General features: G+C 42.1%; 1 protein-coding gene across 1 annotated transcript in view; it reads left to right on the forward strand.

The window, feature by feature from the left end:
- Positions 1–25,341, forward strand: part of SMARCC1 (SWI/SNF related BAF chromatin remodeling complex subunit C1) — a 198,748-nt gene that overhangs the window by 154,181 nt on the left and 19,226 nt on the right. Inside the window, 2 exon segments of the mRNA XM_075061930.1 lie at positions 9,001–9,135; positions 14,888–15,146. Of these exon segments, the coding sequence (XP_074918031.1) occupies positions 9,001–9,135; positions 14,888–15,146 (394 nt within the window).

Consider the following 25,341-nt stretch of genomic DNA (forward strand, 5'->3'; position numbering starts at 1 on the left):
GGGTGGGGTCAGGGGACAGGGGGGTTGGATGGAGCAGGAGTCCCGGGCGGGGGGGGCAGATACCTTGGTATGGGAAGAGGAGGTTTTGGAGGATACACAGAAGCCCTGCAGGTGGATGATGAGGGGAGTTGTAGGGAGTGTGTGACAGTGTCCTTCCCCCTAGTTTTCAGTGGAGCCTCTGGTTCTGGAGGGGCTCAGCAACTCTTGACAGGCAAAACAGTGGGAACTCCTTTCTTGAACTTGGACTTCGCTTCCCTTTAAACTAGTCTGTATTCAGGGAGTGCCCTAGATTTTCCTAGCCATAGATGTTCTTTCTTACTTTGGGCATGTAGATGCTGAGGGTGCAAATTTGAAGATCCTGAGTTTGCAGCATCCACGGGGGAAGTTATAGCACAGCACTTCTGTGTGCACTGCTATTCACACCCCTTTTGTCCAAACTGCAGGTCAGGGTAGCTGTGTCGTTAGACTTTGGTCCCTGTTGTTTGTTATATTCCCAGATAATGAATCATGTTCTGACCTCTGTCGTGACTCTGACAATTGTTCAGGTGTGTATGTGTGTAATCTACCTACAGTCTGGGCAAGTTCATTAATATAGGCCTTATTCCCTTCCCCTGAGCATGCTTGTACTCACTTCTGATTAGGTTTAAATTGTTGTGAATTCTTATCTGAGAAAAGGGCACTCTGTCAAGTTAGAGTATGATGATGTCACTAAAATGGGACCGTTTAAACTCTCAAAACTCTTGAATTTGAGATGCTGGATTCAGGTAAAGCAATCTTTTAGGTAGTCATCTGACACCTTCCAGCAGTGGTTAGGTTTAAAGTCATCGAAATGTCATGCATCATTTTATTGAGACTGATCTGAGAAAGGGGATTAAGTCAAAGCCCCATTTACAACTGTTTGACAAAAACTTTAAAATGTAATATTAAACTGGCATATGGGATTCCCCCATGGTTCGTTTATTAATTTTAGGATTATTTTGAGATGTGAATACCAAGATGACTTTTTTTCTATCAGCCTTATAAACTCAACCTGAGATCTGAAGATCAAGCTGTTCTTTCTGTCCCTTGCATCATCAATATCAAGGATTAATTCAGAGCTTAAATGTTGATGCACAAGCCATGGCAGAATCATATCATGCTTTCATAGCTATGTTAGCACTGCAAGGCTAAAAGGAATAAATGCTTTTAGTAAAGTAAGCAGATAGTGCTCACGAGGAGCAGATATTTTGAGCCATTTAAAGAAGCTGTTTAAAAGTCATGTTCTGACACACCTTCTAGATCTCTCTGCTTTAATAACCCTTTGTCTGCTGTGATAACCCACACAATTGTGAAAAAATGAATGTACACCTTAGTTGTGCTTCTCAGATCTGGAATTCCTTTCTTTCATCGAGTGATGGTAAGATGATCCAAGTATTTTTAATTCTGATCTAATTTCTGAAAAACCTTTTATCTGAGGATGTCACTGTCGTAACAAACACTAACTAAACTTCACATCATTCATGGGCAACATGTACGCATTTTACAGATGGCAAAACTGAAGCATGCATATGATTTGTTATGTTGTGCTGTGAAATGCCTTGGGATGCACAATAAGTGCTGCATAGGTGCTGTGTGTGTGGCTGAGTGTAGCCTTCTGGACTCTTGATCTGTTAGATACTTATCTGTATATTTCTCTTGGGTGCAAAAAAGTAGTGCAAACTGGTAATGGAAAAATGTTACACTATTAGAAGTTCTCCCGATAAACTGGGGTCCTTACTTTACGATCTCATGACATTTGGTGATAACTCTAGTGAATGTTTCTTTTCAAAACAGATTTTAATATCAAAGGTTCTAAACCGCAACCTAGTTGACATATGCAGTCAGTGCAGTACGAGGGGCTAGATGTCCCAAAGCACTTTACAAAGCAGTCAGAGCATGAAAGGCCTTCTTTAAAGCCAAATTCTAGTGCTATAATATGGGACTATTTCCCAAAAAGGCGCTGGTTCTTCAGACCATCTGGCTTCATTGTAGGTAATTTTGCATGTCTACATCTAGGTCTGAAGAGTAGAAATGAGGTCTTCTGTAAATAGCAAAACCCCTTATAGCCAGAGCACCATGCACTTATTTTAAGAGTTACTTCTCTTCTGCACACCATGGATTGACAGGCATTTTCAGGCAAGCAATAAAAATGTAAATAGGAGTGAAATTTAATCTTTGACTGGGAGCAGGAAGCCTCTCAAAATCAATCTCATGTCCCCATTTTCTTCCATTGGTGGTGGTTGTAAGAGGGAGAAAGGGCTTGGCTAATGCAGTCCTTTTGATTTTGACAAAGGCACACAGAGAAAATTTATGTTAGAGGAAATAATATCCTGTAATCAGGACCTTAACACTCCAGCATACAATTGAAGTGCAACAAGGACTTCTCTTCCCATTTGCACTAAAAATTCAGACAGCGTTAAGGCCATTTGTGAACCATGTCTGTGTCTGAGATGGAATAATTTAAACTTCAATATTAACCCCAGACCATTAACTCTAGATTACATGGAAAGCTGTTATAGTATTGCAGACTTTGCATTAGAAATAGAACTGTAAGTGTCACAGGAGAAATCTTGCAATTAGCTTTTCTGGGGGAGGTTGGTGGCTGCAGGACAATGTTATTAAAAGAGCGTGTCGGTGTGTTTTGAAGGCAGCACAATATAGTGGTGAGTTGGGAGCTGGTCATTAGGAGACATGGTTTCTGTTCGCAGATCTGCTAATAACTTTGAATTTGGGCAAGTCACTTCACCTCTGCACTATAGCTTTCTACATGTAGAATGGAGCTAATAATCCCCATACACACCCAGTTTGTAAAGTGCTTTAACGCCTTTGGTGAAAGGCTCAAAGTGATAAATAATAGGTTTTTAAAAAAGCAACAGAGTGTCCTGTGGCACCTTATAGACTAACAGATGTATTGAAGCATAAGCTTTCGTGGGTGAATAGTAACAGGACTCTTTTGTTGCTTTTTACAGATCCAGACTAACACAGCTACCTCTCTAATAGGTTTTTTGGTTTTGTTTTGGGGTTTTGTTTTGTTTTTTAATTGTTTTGGTGATACACCCACTGCATATCTTCCCTTCCCAACCCCAAATTGCTGAATTAATTTTCCCTCACCATGAAAATGCGTTTCAGGATCTATGGGTCCTTTTTCATTTTTTCCCACCACTGGACACACTTTCTGCTGTAGATGGATATAATCCTCTTTATCTAGACATGGTTGATCAAAACAGCCTATGAGAAGACTGCTGATTCATAAATTATCAAGACAGAAGGGATCATTATGTCTGACCTCCTGCATAACACAGCCTGTAGAACTTCCCTGAAATAACTTGTTTGAACTAGAGCAGATCTTTTAGAAAAACGTCCAGTCTTGATTTAAAATTTTCCAATGATGGAGAATCCACAACAGCCCAGGGTACAGTTCTCTTGTGGATCAGTAACTAATTAAAAGAAAGGAAGCAAAGGGTAGCAATAAATGGTCAGTTTTCACAGTCGAGGGAGGAAACTGTGCTGGGACGAGTGTTGTTCAGTATATTCATAAATGAGCTGGAAAAAGAGGTAAACAGTGAGCTGGCAAAATTTGCAGGCGACACACAATTACTCAAGATAGTTAAGTCAAAATATGAGTTACAAAGAAATCTCACTAACTGGGGTGATTGGAGAACAAAATGGCAAATGAAGTTCATTGTTGATAAATGCAAAGTAATATACATGGGAAAACATAATCCCAGCTGTACATACAAAATGATGAGTTCTAAATTAGCTGTTACCACTCAAGAACGAGATATTGGGGTCTGTAGACGCAATGTGTAGTGGCAGTCAAAACAAGTTGACAATGTTAGGAACCATTAGGAAAGGGATAGATAGTAAAACAGAAAATATCACAATGCCACTATATAAATCCATGGTACCGCACTCCTTGAATACCGAGTGCAGTTCTGGTCACCCCATCTCAAAAAATATGTATTATAATTGAAAAGGTACAGAGAAGGGCAACAAAAATGATTAAGGGTATGGAACAGCTTCCATATAAGGAGAGATTTTTAAAAAAATGGGACTTCTCAGCTTAGAAAAAGACATCTAAGCGGGATATGGTAGAGGTCTATAAATTCACGAATGGTGTGGAGAAAATGAATAAGGAAGTGTTATTTATTCCTTCACTTACACAAGAATCATGGGTCACCTGATGAAAATAATAGGCAGCAGGTTTAAAACAAACATAAGAAAGTACTGCTTCACACAATCCAGAGTGAATCTGTGGAACTCGTTGCCAGGGGATGTTGTGAAGGCCAAAAGTATTAGCCCAGATAGTCAGGGATGCAACCCCATGCTCTGGGTGTCCCTAGCCTCTGATTACCATAAGTGGGGAGTGGACGTCAGAGGATGGATCACTCGATAATTGCCTGTTTTGTTGATTCCCTCTGAAGCCCCTGGCAATGGCCATGATTGGAAGACAGGATTTTGGCTAAATGGACCATTGGTCTAACCCAATATGGCCGTTCTTATGTTAAATTGTTCCAGTGGTTAGTTACCCAGACTGTTAAAAATATTTGCCTTATTGCTAATCTCAGTTTCTTGCTTGAGCTGTCATTGGATCATGTTATACCTTTGTCTGTTAGATTGAAGATCTCATTAACAAATATTTGTTCCCCGGGTAGGTACTTATATACTGTGATCAAGTCACCCTTTACTTGTCATTTTGATAAATTAAATAGATTTAGCTGCTTGACTCATCACTATGAGGCATGTTTTCCAATTCTTTAGTTATTCTTGTGGCTCTTCTCTGAACCCTTTCCAATTTATCAGCATCCTTCTTGAATTGTGGATACCAGAACTGGACACACTATTCCAATAGCAGTCGCATCAGTGCCAAATACAGAGGTGAAATAGCCTCTCTGCTTTTAATCAGTAGTTCCATGTTTATACTTCCAACGATCTCATTAGTCCATTTGGCCACAGCATTGCATAGGGAGCTCATGTTCAGCTGATTATCCACCGTGCTGCCCAGGTCTTTTTCAGAATTCATTTTTCCTTGGGTAGAGTTCCTCATCTTTTAAGCATGGCCAACGTTCTTTGTTTTTAAATGTATGATTTTACCTTTGGCCATATTGGAAAGCATATTGACGACTTGTGCCTAGCTTACCAAGTGATCCAGCTCACTCTGTATCAGTGACCTGCCCTCTTCCTTATTTAGCACTCCTGTAATCTTTGAGTCTTCCGTAAACTTTCAGTGGTTTTTTCTTCTAGAGATTGATAAAGAGGTTGAACAGTGTAGGGCCAAGAATTGATCCCTACAGGGCCCCACTAGAAACTCTGTTTGATGACAATTCCCCATTTACAATTACGGTTTGAGACCCATCAGTTGCCTAGTTTTTACTCCAATTAATGTGTGGCATGTTGATTTTGTTTTGTTCCACTTTTTGTAATCAAAATGTCATACAGTCCCAAGTCCAATACCTTCATGAAGTCTAAATGTATTACACCGACACTATTACCTTTATCAGCCAAATTCTTCATCCCATCAAAAAATATATCAAGTTAGTTGACAGGATCTGTTTTCTGTAAACCCACATTGATTGGCACTAATTATTAATATCCTATTTTCTTTATTAATCATATGCCATATCAGCTGTTCCATTACTTTGCCTGGGATCAGTGTCAGGTTGACAGGCTTATAATTCCCCGAATTATTCTGTTGACCCTTTTTAAATATTGGCTGAACATTAATTTTCTTCCAGTTCTCTGCAACTTCCTTGATGTTCCAAGACTTACTGAAAATCAACATTAACGGTTCAGAGAGCCCCTAGCCAGCTCTTTCAAAACACTTGGATGCAAGTTATTTGGACTGGCTGACTTTTTCTGTGCTTGCTCATGTCGAACCATTGTCTAGTTGAACACTGACAGCTTCCCACCAAAGATCGCCACGGCGCAGGTCACCTTCACCCAGACAGTCTCGCAGATGCCAGTCTCCACCAGATGGGAATCGCTCGCTGTCTCAGCACCAGTCTCCATCTCCCCAGTACCGCTTGTTGAGCAGGCACCGTTCCTCACCTCTCTGGTCACCGACCAGGGTCAGTCGTCAAACTCAGGCCTCAAGAGCGCTGCCTTGGTCATCAGAAGAGCAATGGTCTAAGTAGGACCAGGAGTTCAGCCCCTTGCCAAGGAGGGGGATTCGCTGCCAACTCGCGAAACCAGCACAGCACCTGCAGCAACCGCATGGTAACAAGAATGTAGACCCTCTCAATGGCTGTACTGGAACCTGTGGGGCATGCCCATAATGCTAGTCCCATATTCCCACCAGTCCTCACTGTCCGTCTCGAACAAACCAACCTTGGCACCAGAGTCAGGACATGGTACCAAATCCGATGGGAGGGCAGCACATTGGTTTCCAGCAACTAAGAAGTAGTCCCCAAAGAAGGAAGGGGAACCTTGAGCACCTCAACCCACATGTCAGGGACCCCATTCTGCCATGGGACCTGAATCTTGTGCTGTTGTGGCTCACAGGGGCCCCCTTTGAGCCTCTGACTTCTTGCTCTCTCCTTCTCCTGTCCTGGAAAGTCGCATTCCTAGTTGTGATAAAATACACCCGCCGGGTCTCTGAGATTAGGGCACTTACCTCAGAACCACCCAATACAGTCTTCCACAAAGACAAGGTCCAGCTGTTGCTGCACTGAGCTTTCCTGCCCAAGATAGTCTCACAGTTTCATACGGGGCAGAACGTTTACTTACCTGTCTTCTTTTTCCAAAGCCACATAAGTCAGAGGAGGAACATAGACTGCATTTCCTAGGCATCAGGAGGGCCCTGGCCTTCTGCATTGAAAGGCCCAAGCCATTCCACAAGTCGACGCAATTGTTCATCACGGTGGCCAACAGGATGAAAGGTCGTCCAGTGTCCTCTCAAAGAATTTCTTCTTGGATTACATTCTACGTTCGCTACTACTATGATCAGGCAAAGATGCCACCATCAGCGATTGTAACCGCCCACTCAATCAGGATGCAAGCCTCTTCGGCAGCTTTCCTGGCCCAACCACCTATCCAGGACATCTGTAGGGCGGGCACCTGGTCCGTCCACATGTTCACATCCCATTACGCACTTATCCAGCTGGTCCGGGATGATGCTGTCTTCAGTAGAGCAGCATTGCAAGCTGCTAGACTGAACTTCAAGGATATTGCTTGTTAGTCACCTAGAATGGAATTGGCATGAGTGAACACATGAAGAATCAAAAATGGTTACCTTCCTTTCGTAACTATTCTTTGAGATGGTTGCTCATGTCCGTTCCATTACCCGCCTTCCTACCCCTCTGTCGGAGTTGCCAGCAAGAAGGAACCAAAAGGGTGTACGGTCGGCAGCGCCTAATACACCAACACATACGGATACCATTAAGGCAGAAATCTCCAGTAACTCTGCACGTAGGCATAAGGACACCTAGAATAGACTAAACATGATCAACACGTCTCAAAGAACAACAGTTATGAAAGATAGGTAATGATTTTTCAGGGGATAGGGAAGGGCGGGGGGTTGTATTTGAGCAATGAGTTGTAACAATCGCTAGTATGTGTGGTCGATTAAACTGCTCATCCTTCTGTCTTTTTACATTTTAAACTTGAAACACTCAAGCAGTGCTTGAGGGCTGTCTCATTTAGACGTCATGTATTTAAATAATTAATCATCCTTAGACATACATCTGATTATCCGCAGTAGTAAAGGTAAAGCTTGAGGGAGATATTTGAGGCTTGTTGGTTTTGTCTGTAATCTGTTTTTGCACTCTTAAATTTCGAATGTAGCTTCAGCTTTTCATAAGAGCAATGCTGTAAGCTGGTTGTAAAGGAAAATGGGTTTCTTTTATATAACCTTTCAACAAACTTTATACATTAACAGAGAGTTGTAGCTACTTAAGACTGTGTAGACTCTCTCCCTGGTTGATATGGAACTGCTACAATGGGCAAAATTGTAATTTTACTTGTTGGCTGTTGAATCTTATAATGGGATTCACTTTTAACTAGTTACATAACCTCCAGTTCACTTGACCAAAGATCTCTAGAATGACAGAGGTATATCAGTCTTCCTGAATGTGCGTCTGTGTAGTAGCCTCGCAAACACCACAATAGTAAAGACTTTTTAGATCACACGTAACTGAACCACCATAAACCTTTTGCCCTTTGATCCCTTGTTAGCCCCTGGCTCTTCCATTTTAAAAGCTCAACGCCAGTTGCTCACAAATTCAGATGGTTTTAAGGCAAAATCAAATTGTCTAGGGCAGGGATTGGCAACCTTCGGCACATGAGCTGATTTTTAGTAGCACTCTGCTGCCAGCCGGGGTCCCGGCTGCTGGCCTGGATGGCTGGAACCCCGGGCCAGCAGGAGGCTGAATGGGGCCAGCAGATGGAACCCCAGACCAGCTGTCAGCCCAGCTCAGCCCACTGTCGGCCTGGATGGATGACAGCAGGCTGAGCGGGGTTGGCAGATGGAAGCCCAGACCAGCAGCGGGCTGAGCCCGCTGCCAGTCTGTGGTTCCATCTGCCGCCCACCCTGCCAGTCTGGGGTTCCGTCCATTGGCCCCTGCCAGCTGGGATCCTGGCTGCCAGCCCCACTCAGCCCGCTGCCAGTCTGGGGTTCCGTCCGCTGTCCTCTGTAAATGTAAAATGTATTACTGCCACGCGAAACCTTTAATTAATGAAGACTTGGCACACCACTTCTCAAAGGTTGCCTACCCCTGGTCTAGGAGGAGTGAGCTTGTTTAGTATTCATTTATATATAAACTTAACATCTATCTACTGTGACTAAGACTTCAGAAATACTGGGAGGATTATCATTGTGAAGATAAAGGATTGAAAATGAAAGTAAATATTTGGTTAAAGTGAACAAATGGAAAAGCTAGGACACAATTCATATTTGGTTATTCAATCCCTTAAAGCACTGAACGGTCTATTTTGTAAAGGTTGTGTGTGCGGGAGGGCGCTAACTTGTGTGTTTTTTATCCTCAGCACCTAGCAGCAGTGGAAGAGCGAAAGATCAAGTCCTTGGTAGCCCTTTTGGTGGAAACACAAATGAAGAAACTGGAGATCAAACTTCGTCATTTTGAAGAGCTGGAAACAATCATGGACAGAGAGAAAGAGGCAGTAAGTGCAGGAGACTAATTCTCTGATATCCTAAAGCAAGCCAATGGCTAGAGAAGTTTCTGCGTGTCAGAATAGCTGGTGTACTAGCAATTTCGTCTGTTCCTAACTCTTTAGATATACAGCTCTCGTTAGCTCACCTAGGATATATCTACACTGCAATTAAAAACTCACGACTGGACCATGCCAACTGACTCAGGCTCGGGCTAAGGCGCTGTTTAACTTTGGTGTGAATGTTTGTGCTGGGCTGAAGCTCGGACTCTAGGACCCTGTCAGGTGAAAAGGTCCCAGAGTTTGGACAGAGCCCGAATGTCTAAACTGCAATTAAACAGCCCCTTAGCGTCAGCAGAATCAGCTGGCACTGGCCAGCCACTGCCGTCTAACTGCCGTATAGACATACCCTCATAGTTACCCTCATGAAGCTGTTTAATTCACCTCTCTGATGTGTCTACCCAGGATCTCTTCTGTAATGTAAAAGAGTGAGTTAGGACTACACCTCTACCCCGATGTAATGCTGTCCTCAGGAGCCAAAAAATCTTACCACGTTACAGATGAAACCACATTACATCAAATTTTATTTGATCCACTGGAGCGCACAGCCCCGCCTCCCCCCCGGAGTGCTGCTTTACTGTAATATATCAAATTCGTGTTATATCAGATCCCGTTATATCGTGGTAGAGGTGTATCTATTATGCATTGGCCCCCAATTTGCCTCTTGCCCCCACTCTGTATTCATTCTGGGATGAAGATTTACAGAGCCTATGCAGAGATTACATCTGATGAGTAGGGGGAGAGGAGTAATTTGTAATTCAAGGATAGCTATTCTTTCCTCCAAAGGGAATGGGGTTGAGGGTATGGTGTCTAGGACACCAACCCTCTGCCTTTCCTGTGCTACTTTGGTTTTAGATCAAACACCTAGTTTGGTCTTTCAGTCTGCTTCTCCAATTCTTTTGTGGGGGTTGCTCTTCCACCTCCCCTGAGATTCTCACTTGCTCTATGCTTTTAGTCAGTATTTTACTCAACCTGAGTAGCAGAGTGGGTGCACTCCTGTGGGCAGCATTCAGCTCCCTGGTCTGCACAGTGCACTTTACGCTGTGGAGGAACTCCCTGAGTAGGTAAAAGATCTCTGAGCTGAGGAAGAATGGGCAGCTCTAAGAGAGGGGAGAGCAGAGAGGAGGATGCAGTCATAGGCACAGAGGGGAATGATGAGAAATAATAGGAAAATGGCAGGTAAAAAAGGGACAGAAAAAAAGACAGCCAAGAAAATGGGACAGAGGAGAGTGTGCCAGGAAGACAATGCTCTGGGAACATGCTCAGATGGGCATGGAAGGCAATGAGTAGAGACAATGGAGGGAAAAGGAGGAGTTGAGCAGCAGGATAAGGTGATTACTGATCAAAGAATCAGCATTCTGTCTTGGGAAGAGACTTAGCATAATAGTAGGGGCTAGGACACAGCTTTAGTTTAGTTTCTGATCATTTGAAAGGTGACAGTCCTAATACAAATTAATAATAATAAATTAATTGATTTTTTTTGGTGGCTTCTTGAGTCTCTTGTTTTAACAGTAATTTCTTTGCTGTGCACAATTAGAATAAGAAATATCAGGAGAAGAGAGATTGTCTTTGCAGGATATGCAGCATTCACTGAATCAGCCTCTGATATATTGATCACCTGTTTTTTTTTTTTTAGAGAGACATGTATCCTTTTGAGTACTTCAGTGGTGAGCTCAAAGTTAAATTTTTTATCACGTTTTTTGCATATCCTGGTGGAGTAGTTTGTTTTTTCTCTTTGGGCAGCGTGATGGTAGAAGTAGATGAGGTTATGGGATATTTACCTCTAATTCCTGGGTTTTCCATATCTGCCCTTGTGACAGATATTGCAACTGTAGGCTGTATTGTATTAAATCTACAAATGGTTTCTATATGATTGTGTTCTTCTCCAGGGGGGAGGGTTACCACAGCTCCTACAGGAACTAAAAACAGTGGGATGAGATTAAGGTGAATCACTGAAACTAAATAACTCTAGAGAGGTACATACCATGCAGTGGTTTGCACAGACTCCCTATTCAAGCTGGGTTTTCCAGAAACTAGGAAACAAAGACAAGCCTTTTGGTTAAAAATATATATATAAAGGCTTTCAGGGCTTTCTTTCTGATCCAGCAAACTGTCAGGACTTCCTTTCCACGGGAGGCACCAACCCTTGCAGAAGATTTGGAGAAAGAATAAATGTGCTTGCATAGACAGAGCAGCATGGTAACTTGTAACTGCTGGCAACACCCTGTTCATGGTCCGTGGAGAGCGTCTCACAGCGGCTGGCCTTTAGACAGACTGGTTTGCAGAGGATATCGCAGTGTAAGGCAGGGAGCTGTGCAGCCTTAAAATTTTCAGTCAGAAGGCAGTGGGACAAGGGTCCCTGCCCAGATATGTGACAGCTGGACACTCTCTTGAAGTGGACTGCCAGGGTGGGGGTGTGCAGGGGGGGCGGGGGAAGATATAGATGCAATTCCTATGACATTGTGACAGTCCTCACATGTGAATTTAATGGAATTTACGTCCACATCTTAATATTAGTCAGAGTGATAGAGTTTGACAAACTGTGGTCTTTTATCAGAATAGTATGTTAACAAGATATTCTTCTTTGCCTAGTATCCTCAGCTGTTTCACTGTGTGTGTCTGCATCTGACACTGATTGGCAACTAAAGAAATGGCCGTAACTAAGCTGAAAAGGTTCTCTGTAGATTTTCTTATCTTTAGGGGAAAAACTCCATTACAGTGACAGCCTTTCTTTCTTTTTTTCTTCATTTTGAGGCAGGCTGACATTTTCTTTTTTAACATTCTGTGTGAGTTCCCCCCTGGCTCCTGGTGGCCAAAATTCAGTTTTATTCCGCTGACACTCTGGATATTTAGTGGAGTAATTAAATTTAACCAAAACAGAAGTTCCTCGGTATTTTGGCAGGTTCCATACCCACATGTCCATACAGCTCCACTTGAGTTGTCTCAGCCCTTTGTTATAGTAAAGGTCACCTGCTTGTAACTGTTAAAAGAAATCTGCAAGTGAGGCTGGGGGGTAGGAGGGAGGAGGTTTTATGCATAACACATTTTGTTCTATTTGTAATCTGAAGCTATTTCAGTGCTGTCAGCATTGATTATGTGTAACTGGAGATTCTATTGATAGCGGCATTGTTGACCCAGAAATTGTGATAACACATGAATGAATGCAGTCTTTTTACTGTCATGGAAAGGCAGTGTAGGAGATAGAATGATGAACCAGTGATGGCTGCTGTAGTGTGCACATATTAGATGTTTATAAGTCATTTCTAATTGTGCATCATTTTGAGGCAGCTTGAAAACATTATGCCTAAACCTTTTTCTGTTGTAGATGTTTACAGCAAATATACTGAAGAACGTTTTGTCACTCCTGGATATAACACTTTTTTCCATTTCATGTCACCTCCATGAGTCAAGTTGTTCATGCACTGGTTTGTGATGTGGACAGATGTGCACTCTGATCCAGGCTGAGAGTCTAATTTAGCTCCTGTATGATCATAGTCAGGTTATCACCTGGCTCTGAGAATTGAAAGTTAAATGCATGTGTTGGTCTGCCTCTATGGGAAACCTGTGTGTATTTGATGACAAACCCTCCTGAAGCCTAATTCTATGGACATAATATGTTACATGTCTTTTTAAATCTGTGTTTTTGCAGTTCTCATGGAGTGTGGCTCAGCAGTTTCCGAGCTAGCATGTGGAACCTGCTATATTGGGCTGTGAATCAATTTTAGGTCTGACTTGCATCACAGCTCATGTATGTTTCACATGAGCCTTCAACTTTCATGAGTCTCTTTTGTGGGACTTAGTCTGTTCTTGTCCCCCTATCCTTTTTGCCATCCCAGCAGGGGAAATGTGTTGAGGAAAAGCTTTCAGCAGCATTTCAATCTGATGCATATTGCTAGACGTTTGTTTGCATTGTGGGAAAGTTTTGTAATGACATACTACTGGACTGCCCTCTTTACATGTACTGCAACAAGAGAAGGTGACCTGCAGATGGAGAATCAGGAATGTGTTACAATATAAAAGTAGGCTGCAGTGGTATCTCTTTTTACTGAGCGTTGCTCTCAGGGCGCTTAAAGCAATTTTGCTGTGAACTGCCTGCCACCTATTGTTTCTGTTTTCACACATGAATCATTACACCATTGGTGTTTTTGTCTTTTGGTTGTATCAGGTTTCTCCTGGTAAAGTGTCAAATTGGTCAAGGACAAAGAAATCATGGCAGCATGAATAAACACATTGTGGTCATTACATGTTGAAAAACAGCCCCCCACAAGAGCTATGCATTATTCATTGGCTCTGGTCCCCATCTTGTTCTGCTGGTGAATGCTCTGTGGCCGAATGGTTTTTCACTCACACTTTGGTAGTGAACAGTCTGCTGCATAATGTTTTGTGGAGTGGAGTTCTTCTAGAAATCTTAAAGTATGTTTGCAATGAGCAAAGGACTCTGAATGCAAACAAACTGTTCCTTAGACCCCATAGTTTATAAGTATAGTAGCTTTAAATGCTTCTGTTTGAACGGGCATTTAGCTTCTGGGGCGGAGAGGATGTTTTTGGTTTTGTTGAAAAATCACATCATCTCTCTCTTGTTTCGTTCTTCCTGGGGAAGGAAAAGAAGAGTTTAGTTTGTATCTAGACATGGCAGTTCATCTTCACAGAGCGTAACTCACCTGTGTTGAGATTGCAAAGAAACTGGGAAAGGAATTTATGAGCAGCGTGTCTCAGAGGCCGGTATTTGGTCTCTGGTCAGCTTCCTGGCTAGCAGGGTGGATATGTTTTAAAATAATGTTGTCAAGTGGGTAAACTTCATAGGTGACTTTCCAGATCCCATTTCCCCACATTTTTGCTTTTTTTTCCATGACTAACTGAACAAGAGGAGGTTTGGATGGATCTGTTGAAAGCTATGTTGCTGTATACGTCAACTGGATTAAAACGTTTAGAAGTACAAGACACACTTATCTGTTACACTTTGCTGGGCTTAGAGTTAGCTAAGATTTACATATGAGCTTTTCTAACCATAATGAGAAGAACAGCATAGTAACAGCCCCATAGTAAAAAGTATCTTTTGCAGATGGCTTGCTTATTCAGCATCTAGGTTACTTGTTACAAAGCTTTATACTGAAAGCATAATAACAACTTGTTTTTAAAAAGTTTAAGGAAAAGGCAGCTGGTCCAAACATGAAACAGTATTAGCCTCAGCAATCCAAATCAATGGTTAACGGGTGCCTTGAGGCATAGATTTCACTCTGGAAATCTAGGCATAGAATTAGGACTCCGTATGAACTTTGAGCCCATGTTAGGGCAGAATTCAGTGGTAAAGTCTTTCCATAGAAAACTCCTCTGGTTGTATCCAATTCCTTCTTAGGGATTCTTTCCCTCAGTGCAACATGGGGAGGAAACTGGATCAGAGGAAAGAGTGATGGCATGCAGAATTGAGAGGAGGTGAACGTTTACAGTCTATCTTGGGTTAAATTGTAATTGTTGTGCCATGGTGTTCCCTGGAACGGAAACACCTTGGTAGAGTTAACTAAATGCTGTTGGCAGTAACGGACAATATCCCTTTTTAATGGCACGTATTGTCATCCTGACTGGAAAATAGTGGTGAACTGAGCAGGTAAGTTGCTAGTTGGTAATAAGAATTTCTAGCTTTGTGGGGAGCACTTCTTACATCTTTTCATATTTCTAAATTGAATGTTTTTTCTCTTGACTGCAGTTAGAACAGCAGAGGCAGCAGTTGCTGACGGAACGACAGAACTTCCACATGGAGCAGCTGAAATATGCAGAATTAAGGGCCCGCCAGCAAATGGAGCAGCAGCATAGTCAGAACACACAACAATCACACCAGCATTCCAGTGGGCCTGGCATGAACCCACTTGGGGCACCGGGTCATCCAGGCATGCTGCCTCATCAGCAGCCCCCTCCATACCCTATGATGCACCACCAGATGCCCCCCCCTCATCCACCACAGCCAGGTAAGAGTTTGTAAAAGAAGATCATCATGCTTGATTAAAACCAGAGGAAGAAGTGATGACGGATAAAAAATTAAAAAATGGAGATATACCTATGTCATAGAACTGGAAGGGACCCCAAAAGGTCATCGAGTCCAGCCCCCTGACTTCACTAGCAGGACCAAGTACAGATTTTGCCCTAGATCCCTAAGTGGGCCCCCTCAAGGATTGAACTCACAACCCTGGGTTTAGCAGACCAGTGTTCAAACTGATGAAACTACACATCTGCTTGTGTACTTATTTAATGTATTGTGTGTGTTTCATATAAAGAGTGTCTCTTATTATAAAAGAGAAATGCACTTTGAGGCCAGAATGGCTAACATCATTCACGTATGATGCAGTTTTGTGTGGTAACTTCTGTGACTTGTCATAACTGCAGGCTATATGAGCTAATACAGCTCATATGGGGTCATACTGGATAACATGCTAAATATGAGTCAACAGTGTCACACAGTTGCAAAAAAAAAGCATACATCATTCTGGGATATATTATCAGGAGTGTTGTAAAGCAAGATACAAGAAGTAATTCTTCTCTACTCTGTGCTGATTAGGCCTCAATTGGCGTATTCTGTTAAGTTCTGGGCACCACGATTCAGGAAAGATGAGGACAAATTGGAGAAAGTCCAGAGAAGAGCAACAAAAATTATTAAAGATCTAGAAAATAAGATCTGTAAGGGAAGTTTGAAAAAACTGGGTTTGTTTAGTCTGGAGAAGAGAAAATGGAGAGGGGACATAAGTTTTCAAGGAGGAGAGAGAAAAATTGTTCTTAACCTCTGAGGCTAGGGCAAGAATCAGTGGGCTTAAATTTCAGCAAGGGCGGTTTAGGTTGGACATTAGGAAAAGTTTCCTGTCAGGGTGGTTAAGTGTTGGAATATATTGACTAGGAAGGTTGTGGAATCTCCACCACTGGAGATTTTTAAGAGCAGATTACTCAAACACCTGTCAGGGATTGTCTAGGTAATAATACTTAGACTTACCATGAGTGCAGAGGATTGGACTAGATGACCTCTTAACGTCCTTCCAGTCCTACGATTCAATGATAAGGAGACACCGAAAGTCTTTGGGTTCTGAAGGTGGTGACTTGGTCAGAGCATCTGGAAGGAGATTATTTTAGCTTCTGGATTTTAGACTGAAGGGTGGAGAAGTATATATCAGGAAGGATAAACAGATGGAGTGATGATAGGGAAGGCTGTAGTAGCTCAATGAGAGTTATGATATAGGACTATGAAGGAAAGAACAGATTTTAGAAATGTTTTAGAGTGAAATGACAAGATTTGGAGAGAGCCTGTTTGTGAGGAGAGGAGGACATAAGAATCCATGATAACCCAATGTTGTGAGTTTCAGAAACAGGAGGATAATGAAGACAAATTATAGTGCTATGATAAATCATGGATTTATTCTGCTACTCTTCCCCTGTTACAATTAGAATAAATGGTCCATCGGATGAGCAAAGTGATGGTCAAAGTGACCCACGTGGTTTTCATTGAATTGAAACCACGTCCATCTCTGGAGCCCAGCATTAGTCTCTTTTCTTTCCAATCCCCTGAAAAAATGAGGTTCTTTAGAAGAACAGAAGAGAAGATCAAAGACCAGAGTGGATCTGTGATTTCGTAAAGGAAAACCTCCAGCTAGTTAAATAATCTGATTCATCTTAGTTACCTTATAAAAAGTGTTACTGTATTCTTCAGTAATAGTCCAAAATATGGCATTTTACAGTAGTGATACTGTAATGTTTGGAGCAAGCACCACAAGATTAGGTTCAAGAGATTTTTATTTATTTTTTATAGCCAAACAGAAATCCTTCAAATTTTGGAAATGTGATACTAGTGAAGCCAATAAACAGTATAAATTACAACAGGCAATAAATAATAGGGAAATTAGGAAAGGTGTGGACAAATTGCAAAGAGTCCAGAGGAGAGCAACAAAAATGATGAAAGGTTTAGAAAACCTGACCTTTAAGTAATGGTTCACAAAACTGTGTGTGTTTACTCTTGACAAAAGTAGATTGAGAGTGGACCTAAGTCCAATATGTTTAAGGGCTGTTATAAAGAGGACTTGTGATGACTTGTTCTCCATGTCCTCTAAAGGTAGGACAAAAAGTAATGAGCTTAATGTGCCATAAGGGAGCTTTAGAGTAGATATTCGGAAAAACTTTCTAACTATAAGGATCGTTAAGCTCTAGAACAGGTTTCCGAGGGAGGTCATGGAGTCCCATCATTGGAAGCTTTTAAAAACAAGTTGGACAAACATATATCAAGGATGGTCTAAGTTTACTTGGTTCTACCACATCACAGGGCTCTGAAGTTGATGACTTCTCGAGGTCCATTCCAGCCCTACATTTCTGATTCTAAAGTGTGTTTCTAACAGCATTTCCTTATGGGCCTAACACATCTCCATATGCACCGTCTGGGTACCTGAGACAGGAGAGATGGACAAAACTGAGGGGAGAATCTCTTTTGGTTAGGAACATTAGTGTGTGTGTGGTCATGTGACCTAGTGTGCTTGACAGCATAGCCTACAGTAATTAAAAAACTTTAGAAATGTCTCTAATCATCTTAATCATTGAATATTTTTACTGATTGTATATTTTTCTTTATTCAAATTATTAGATAAAGTTTATAGTTATTTTTAATTTGTTTGCTTATATGAGTTTGAATTATTTGAGAGGCCAAGTGTGGTGGTCACTGACTTGGTGCGGTTAACCCCTTGTCTCACTGGTGGCGTCGCCAAGTAGCTTTATTCTTAACACACCAGGAGGAGGAGTCAGGCACCTACCAGTTGGGCACTATGAAATGAGCAAAGGTGACAAATTTTGGAACTGTTCAAAGACTGTGAGGCACCCCTCTTCTGTTCGCACATCATATTGGTGCTAAGCCAGCACTGAAACAGGAAGTGTGTGTGTAATATATAGAGGAAGTAATGAAGGACATTGCTGATAAGCTAAATGATTTGTTTGCATTTTCTTCGGTGCTAAAAATGTCATGGAATTTCTTACCCCGGACCAACGCTTTTCTGATAACAGTGATGAGATACTCTGAGACTGAGGTGTCAGAAGAGGAGGTGCAGAAGCAAATTGATAAATAAAAATACAATAAATCAACAGGTCGAGATGGTCCATCGAAGAGTTCTTAAAGACCTTAGGGATGACGTAACTGAGCTGCTAACAAAATATGCAACGTTTCATTGAAATCAGCTGCTGTTCCAGAGGACTGAAGGGTAGCAAATGTTGTAACTATATTTTTAAGAAGTTCTAGGGGGTGATCCTGGGGAATTAAAAGCCTTTAAGCCTTACATCTTTATCTGGCAGTTCATTTCAAATGATAATTAAAAAACTATTAAAAAAAAAATACTTGGAAGTTCATGATATGAAAAGGTCTAACCAGCAAAGTTTCAGCAAAGGAAAATAGCGTTTCATTAATCATATCAGTAGAGTAGTGGATGAAGAACCACCGTCTGACAAAATGTATTTGAACTTCTAAAAGGCCTTTGACAAGGTCCTACAAGAGGCTACTAAAGAACCTAAGGAGTCATGGGGTGAGAGGCAAAGTATTGTTATGAATCAAAAACTAGTGGCTAGGAGATAGAAAGCAAAGAGGATTAAATGGTCAGTTTTCATCACGGTAAAAGGTTGTTAGTAGGGGCTGCAGAGTTGTGTACTAGGTCCCATATTTAACGGATTTAATGGTATGGAAAGAGGGTTGTGGACAGTGACTTGGCCAATATTGCAGATGATAACATTTATTTAGGTCCGACAGGACCAGAGAGGACTGTGATAACTGCAGAGAGTCCTAAATCAGCTAGATCGATCAGAAATTCAAGGTTGACAAATGCAAAGAAATGCATTGGAGGAAAAAATTAAACTACACATACATCATACAGAATTCTAAATTAACTGTATCAAATCACAAACAGGACCTGGGAGTCCCAGTAGACAGTTGAACGAAGACCTCTTCTCCCCTTGCAGCTGTGGTCAAAATAGCTACCAAGATGTTAAGTTGCGTAAGGAATGTGATGGTGAATAATGTGAAGACTTACTATAATACATTTATATAAATCATTGGTGCAGCCTCATTTGGAATTCTGTGTGCGGTATTGGCCATTCAGTGTTAAAAAGAATATTGTACAACTGGAGAGGATTGAGAGAAGAGCAGCAAAAATTATCAAGGACCTGAAAAAAAACTCTTCACTGAATGAAGGTCAGGAAGATGAGGATTGTTACATTAGAAAAGGAAATATATACAATAATGTCCTAGAGATAATGGACTGGGAACTTCTGTTCCTCCATCTTATAACACAAGACCGGGGGGCATTCAACAAAATTAAAACATGACAAATTCAAAACAGATGAAAGGAAATATTTTTTTTCACACAACATGTAATTAGATGGTGGAACTCATTGCTACAAAATGTCATTGAGGACACAAACTTCACAAGATTCAAAAAGATATTGTACATTCTATATGGATATCAAAAATATCCCGGATTGTTAGAACAAGTTTTGGAAAGGGTATTAAACCAAAGTTTCAGCGTTTAAGCCAATCTGCAACTATTAGAGATCAGGATAAGACCTAATATCTGATGATCCCACATCTGCCTTCTATATGAGGTTCTTACACCTTCCTGGGAAGCATCTGTTGTTGATCACTGCAAGACAGAATTAGGTGAATCTTGCATCTGATTCAGTACGGCTATTCCTGTATTCCAGTTTTCTTAAAGGTAAGAATCCTTGGCTCTTTCAGGGGATTTGTTTGCTTGAGAACTCAAGGGTAAAATCGATCTCTCTCTCTCTCCCTCTTTCGCCTTCCCCCTGTAGTGTCCTTGTAGAAAGGGGAATTGATTTAAATGCCTTCAAAATCTCAGATGGAAATCCAGAAGTTTGCTATGATATCCTCCTAGGAAGACTCGGAGAATCTCCATCATTTTATGTAGCAAAAAAAACCTCCAGCTACAAACTGAGAGAGAACTTTGGGTAATTTTTTTTTACCTAGTGAAGGGAAAATGGGATAAATCTCTGGTTTCAAGAGTGGATCAGATCTAGAACTTTGATTCTTGAGGCCAGTCTTAAGCACACCCAACAAGTTGAGGGGGGGAGCCCTCAGTCCTCTGAGTCAGTGACTCACAAGTTGACCTGAATGGAACAAGCATAGAGGACAACTTGCTTTTTGATTTCTCTTCTCCTCACCACATCCTGGCACCTTGGGTCTCTATTGGAAGATCCCTCAATGGCAGTTAACTCAACAAACACAGCATGTAGACCCATCCAACAGATGTCCATCCGAGACCTAGGATAACTAATCCACAAATATATCTGTCCAGATATCTACATCAACGCCTATAATCACAGAACATGAGTATTTGTGGTGAACCTCATGGTGGTATGAGCCACAAGCACTTCCCTTCTCTGATTCTTAGTTTCCCTTAAATATATATTAGCAGCTGTCATTCATCCATCTGAAAATGACCCCTTTCAGACCAGGTTTAAAAGTAACAACCCAAATACCTCTGCTCGTTAAGTGTCCAGTATATTATTTAAGAGTAAGGTTGTTAACCCTGCTGTCCTGGAAAAACTCCAGGTTGGGTAATAGCACTCTGCCCCCCTTCCTCCCCAAACTCCCTTTGCGGTTTTCGATTGATGCAGTATTCTTCGCTCCATTGTTAGTCAGGATGACGGTGCTTTGTATTAAGCACTGCACACACAGGAAAATACAGCCCCTGTCCAGAGGAGTTTACAGTCTAATTGGGTTAACGCCTGTGTTGCTTTCCACCCATGAGATTATTGCATTTTTGTGTTGGGTGGAGTGATATTTGCATGTAGTTTATAAAGTGCTTTAGAGTCCTTTGAGATGAGGGGCACTTCACTGAACAGAAACACAGTATACCCTGGAAGCAAGGCCGGCTCCAGCATCCCAAGCAGGTGCTTGAGGTGGCAGTCTGTGTGTATTTTGCCCCCAAGCAGCGCGCCAAATTGCTGCCACAGACAGCAGGGGCATTCTGTGTGCCGCTAGGGTGGCACACACGTTTCTGCGGCTGTGGCAATTCGACGGCAGCTTCTATGTTCAGCTGTCTGCGGCAGTGCAGCTTCTGTCTTCTGGCTGAAGACAGAAGCTGCTGCTGAATTGCTGCCGCAGAAACGTACGTGCCGCCATAACGGCGCACAGACTGCCCCCTCCGTCCGTGGCGGCAATTCAGTGCGCTGCTTGGGGCGGCGAAAACAGTAGAGCCGGCCCTGCCTGGAAGGGAGTTTATGCTTATTGTTTTGGAACTAACCTCTCTAGATATGTCTACACTGCAGTTAGACACCTGGTGCTGCCCAGGCCAGCTGGCTTGAGCTGAGGGGCTTTTTAATTGCAGTGCAGATTTTCGGGCTCAGAATGCAGCCTGAGCTCTGAGACCTCTCACCTTGCAGGGTTATAGAGCCTGTTCTCCAGCCCAAACCCAAATGTCTACTCTGCTGTTAAACAGCCTGTTAGCCTGAGCCTTGTGAGCACAAGTCAGCTGACACAGGCCAGCCACAGGTTTTTAACTGCAGTGTATACATACCCTCTGTTTGCTCAGCCTACCTTTTTCCAGTGCAGCCACTAAATGGATGGCTAAAATCCAAATAGATAAGATTTTTCTAGTGCTCTTGGGGAGCTTGGTATAAAACTGCTAGCAGGCATTTAAATAAGAAGCTAATCTAATATCTTGAATGATATAGCTCAATTGTGTCTCAAATGTTCTGTCATCAGGATGAATAGCTGAGCTTCAGCCTGGAGGGACCCTCTTTCTATGCCTGAGGCAAGGGCCATCCCATCTAAATTTAATTATGGAACTCATCATAAAGGAGGCCTTAACTTTTATGTAAAGCCTTGGATTTGTTCATTAATGTGGTCTCGGAGAAAGACAGCCACTGCATGTTAGATTATTTGCCTTAATTGGGAATCTCCAGCCTGTATATCCCGCAAATCTTCTTGGCCCTGTTTTACAGTGCACAGATCCGTCCATTAAATACCAACAATCCTAAAAGAGTGGGTGGGACCCAGTCTGTGAAATAAGAGAGATCAGCCCAAATCTGGGAGCCCTTCCATTCGGGGATTGGTAGGAGTTGACGATATTTTTCCCAACAGACGTGACCTTATCTTGGATCACTGTAAGCAAATGGGTGTGTTGGACTTTACCAGAGTAATTGAAACTGATGGATCCTTCAGGAGCTTCCAAGATATGAATGAAGGGGAGAGCCTTCCCCTCATTAGAGGAAAGGAGGGTTATCAACTGATCAGCAGTGAACTTTCTGGGGATGAAAGAATCGTTCCAGGAAAAGATCTTCTGTTCCCTGTTGCATCTGAAGCTTCAGAATACCTTAAATTTTATCATAGCGTAGGTAGATCATAGTCATAATTAGCACTTAAAAAGGGCTTTACATTTTCCAAATGAAGTTCAAATATCTAGTCATCCCAGCACCCTTGTGATGTAGATACATGTATCCCTATTTTATAGCTGAGGAAAACTCAAGACACAGAAATTACTTACCTAGAACACATGCAGCAAGTCAATAGTAGAGACATTATTAAAAATGGGGCATTCTTGACATCCAGTTCTTTGCTCAATCTACTAGCACATGTCTCTGGGATGGATCCTGTTAACACTTTTATGATAGGGAATTCTTGGTCCAGTTAAAAATAGTTGCAGCTTCATGGATATGAAGAAGGTAAAAACTTTGAGCTCATTCTGACATCACTTGGGGTTCTTTCACCTTTCCCCACATTATAAATTGATATCCTGGCCTTTTTTGGTGTACCATTTAGCTGTAGATTGAGACAGTCCATACTGGGAAGAGCATTTGGGTGATGTGTGTTTCACCTACTCATGTTCCTCTCTGATGTATATATTGCCCTCCTTGGACATGCCTGTGACAGTAGTGAGATACAGAATCTCTTGTCTCTGCGTCACCAATTCATATTTCAGCCCAATCAGTAATGAAGTTTGTTACCAAATGCTGTTTTGGTGGCCTTTCTGAAAAAAGTTAATGATTTTAAAATAGTTATTGGCTAGGCATCCACATCACAAATCTACTTCACCACAACAGATGCTGATTGGCACCCAGGTAAACAATCTTAGCAAAGGTGCTAAAGATCGTAGTGTCTCTGGAGATGGAATTCACTGACACTTAACAAAGTCCCTTATGGTCTGGGCTGAGGGTGCGCTGGCAGGAGAGCAGTTTGGTGAAGCGTGTGCTGTTGCTGCCAGGGTTGTAGAAAAAGAATTTTGGTCTCCAGGACTGAGTCCATTCCTTTTACCCAACACACCCCTTTAAAATGACTTTATAAAAAGAGCAAATCATTTCCTTGCCTGTTGTTTGTGTGGGGCTCCTCCGGTAATGCTAATAGGCCTCCCCCACAGCGATCTATCCAAGTGACAAGTACAGCAGTATAATGTTCATTCGACAAAGAGTCCGTTGGGTGGACTGTGACTTGTCTGGCAGATTTCTGCAAGAGGGTGACTCATTGTTTGCATTGGTGGAAGTTTAACAATGACAGAAACATCAGAAGTCACGCTGTCAAAACACATTTACACATGGAAGAAAAGAAGTGGTCCTGAGTGGGGAAAAAATACTGGTACGACTATCCATATGCAACTCCTCAGTTGGCTGTATGATTGCCTGAGAAGTTTGTATGCTTTAACTGTGTGGACTTTACTCTGTTTCCCAACAGCATTATTAAACAGTCTTCACTTTTGGCTGCGCTCTTTCTCTTTAGTAAAGAATAAAAAGTAGTAACTTACAATCCATTAGACCATGAACAAAATGATACTTTGAATGTCCCTCAAGTGACCGACATAGGGGATGAAGAGATGATTTCAAGCAAGATGATTGAAGTCTGTAAAACATTTATTAACAGAAGGAAAAAATAACCCTGGCTTACAGCAAGCTCAGATGCTGAGAGAAAGTAGGATGGTAGCCCCTGAAGCTACAGTGGGGATCCTTTTCTCACTTACCTGCCTCGGCAGAGCTCCCAGGGTAATGCTTTGTCTCTTATACAGCAGAATTACCCACAAGGCCTCCGTTCCTTTTGACTGCGTATTGCTGCTCCTAGGATGCTTTACATTTCCCAAAGCCTAATTACAGTATTTGTTATTGTGGCTCATTGCATAATGGGTCCAGATTCTGTCTGGATCAGGCTGGGGAAAGGAAGCCTCTGCAGTTTTTGATCCAGGCTCATCTGGTAGGTTGCATTGACATAGGGCTAAAAAGGGGATGTCCACTAAAGCTTTTCCATTTCACAGAGTCTCACTAGTCCTCTTTCCTAACCTGAGAAAGCAGCAGCCACAATGCACCACTTAGTAGCCTGGTTTCCTTTCTGCACCGGAAAGCAGTTAGAAAAAGAATGATACAGTGATTGAGAGGAAAAAGGAAGAGGAGAGTTAAGCACCTTATGTCCTCTGTCCTCATCCACTAAACGTCTCAAACCTTCTTCCACAAAGCCTTAACAAACACTTCTACCAGATTCTACCATCAGCATGGTGTACTGCGTCTCTGTCCTGGATGGAAATCTGCATGGGGCAGGAGGAGGTATTTCTCCTTATGTTATTGCAAGGACTGAGCATGCTGCTGGCACTTAACCTGTATCTTTCTTTTACATGCATTTACAGGGGCTTCCTATCACATAAATGGGTTCTTTTCCAGAGGCTTGGAGAGGAAAAGGTATAGTGTTCCATCCTCCTTCAGGAGCTCCATTTTCAACAATTCTTAAATCAAAATATCAAAGGAATGACAGGTTCTAGATCCTGACCTCTCCCCCAGTCTGAGACAGTTCATCTGCAACTCTTTTCCTGCGAATACCACAGCCAGCTGTCCGCAAATATAAAGCAGATAGACACAGATTTTCAGAGTTCTACGTATTTGACCATGAAGCCTCTTTTAGCCATGCAAGCAGAGCAAGGTAGGTCAGCTCTTCCACCTCTATTATCATCCCATCTCTTGCAAACAAGTGTTGGTGCAGCAGTGAGCAGTATTCGTCTCCCATCAACCCTCCCCATCTTCCTTGTAGGGAACAATTTTTTCCTAGGCTTCATTCCTAAAATGGGATCAACTGCCAGGTGTGACGATGTCGTTCTGGCGGGACCCAACTGAGAGTGCCAAATCAGGACTAATTGCTCAAACAGGGCAGTCACAGCCCAAGGC

The sequence above is a fragment of the Chelonoidis abingdonii genome, chromosome 2 (genome assembly GCF_003597395.2).
Source record: "Chelonoidis abingdonii isolate Lonesome George chromosome 2, CheloAbing_2.0, whole genome shotgun sequence".
Taxonomy (NCBI): Eukaryota; Metazoa; Chordata; order Testudines; family Testudinidae; genus Chelonoidis; species Chelonoidis abingdonii.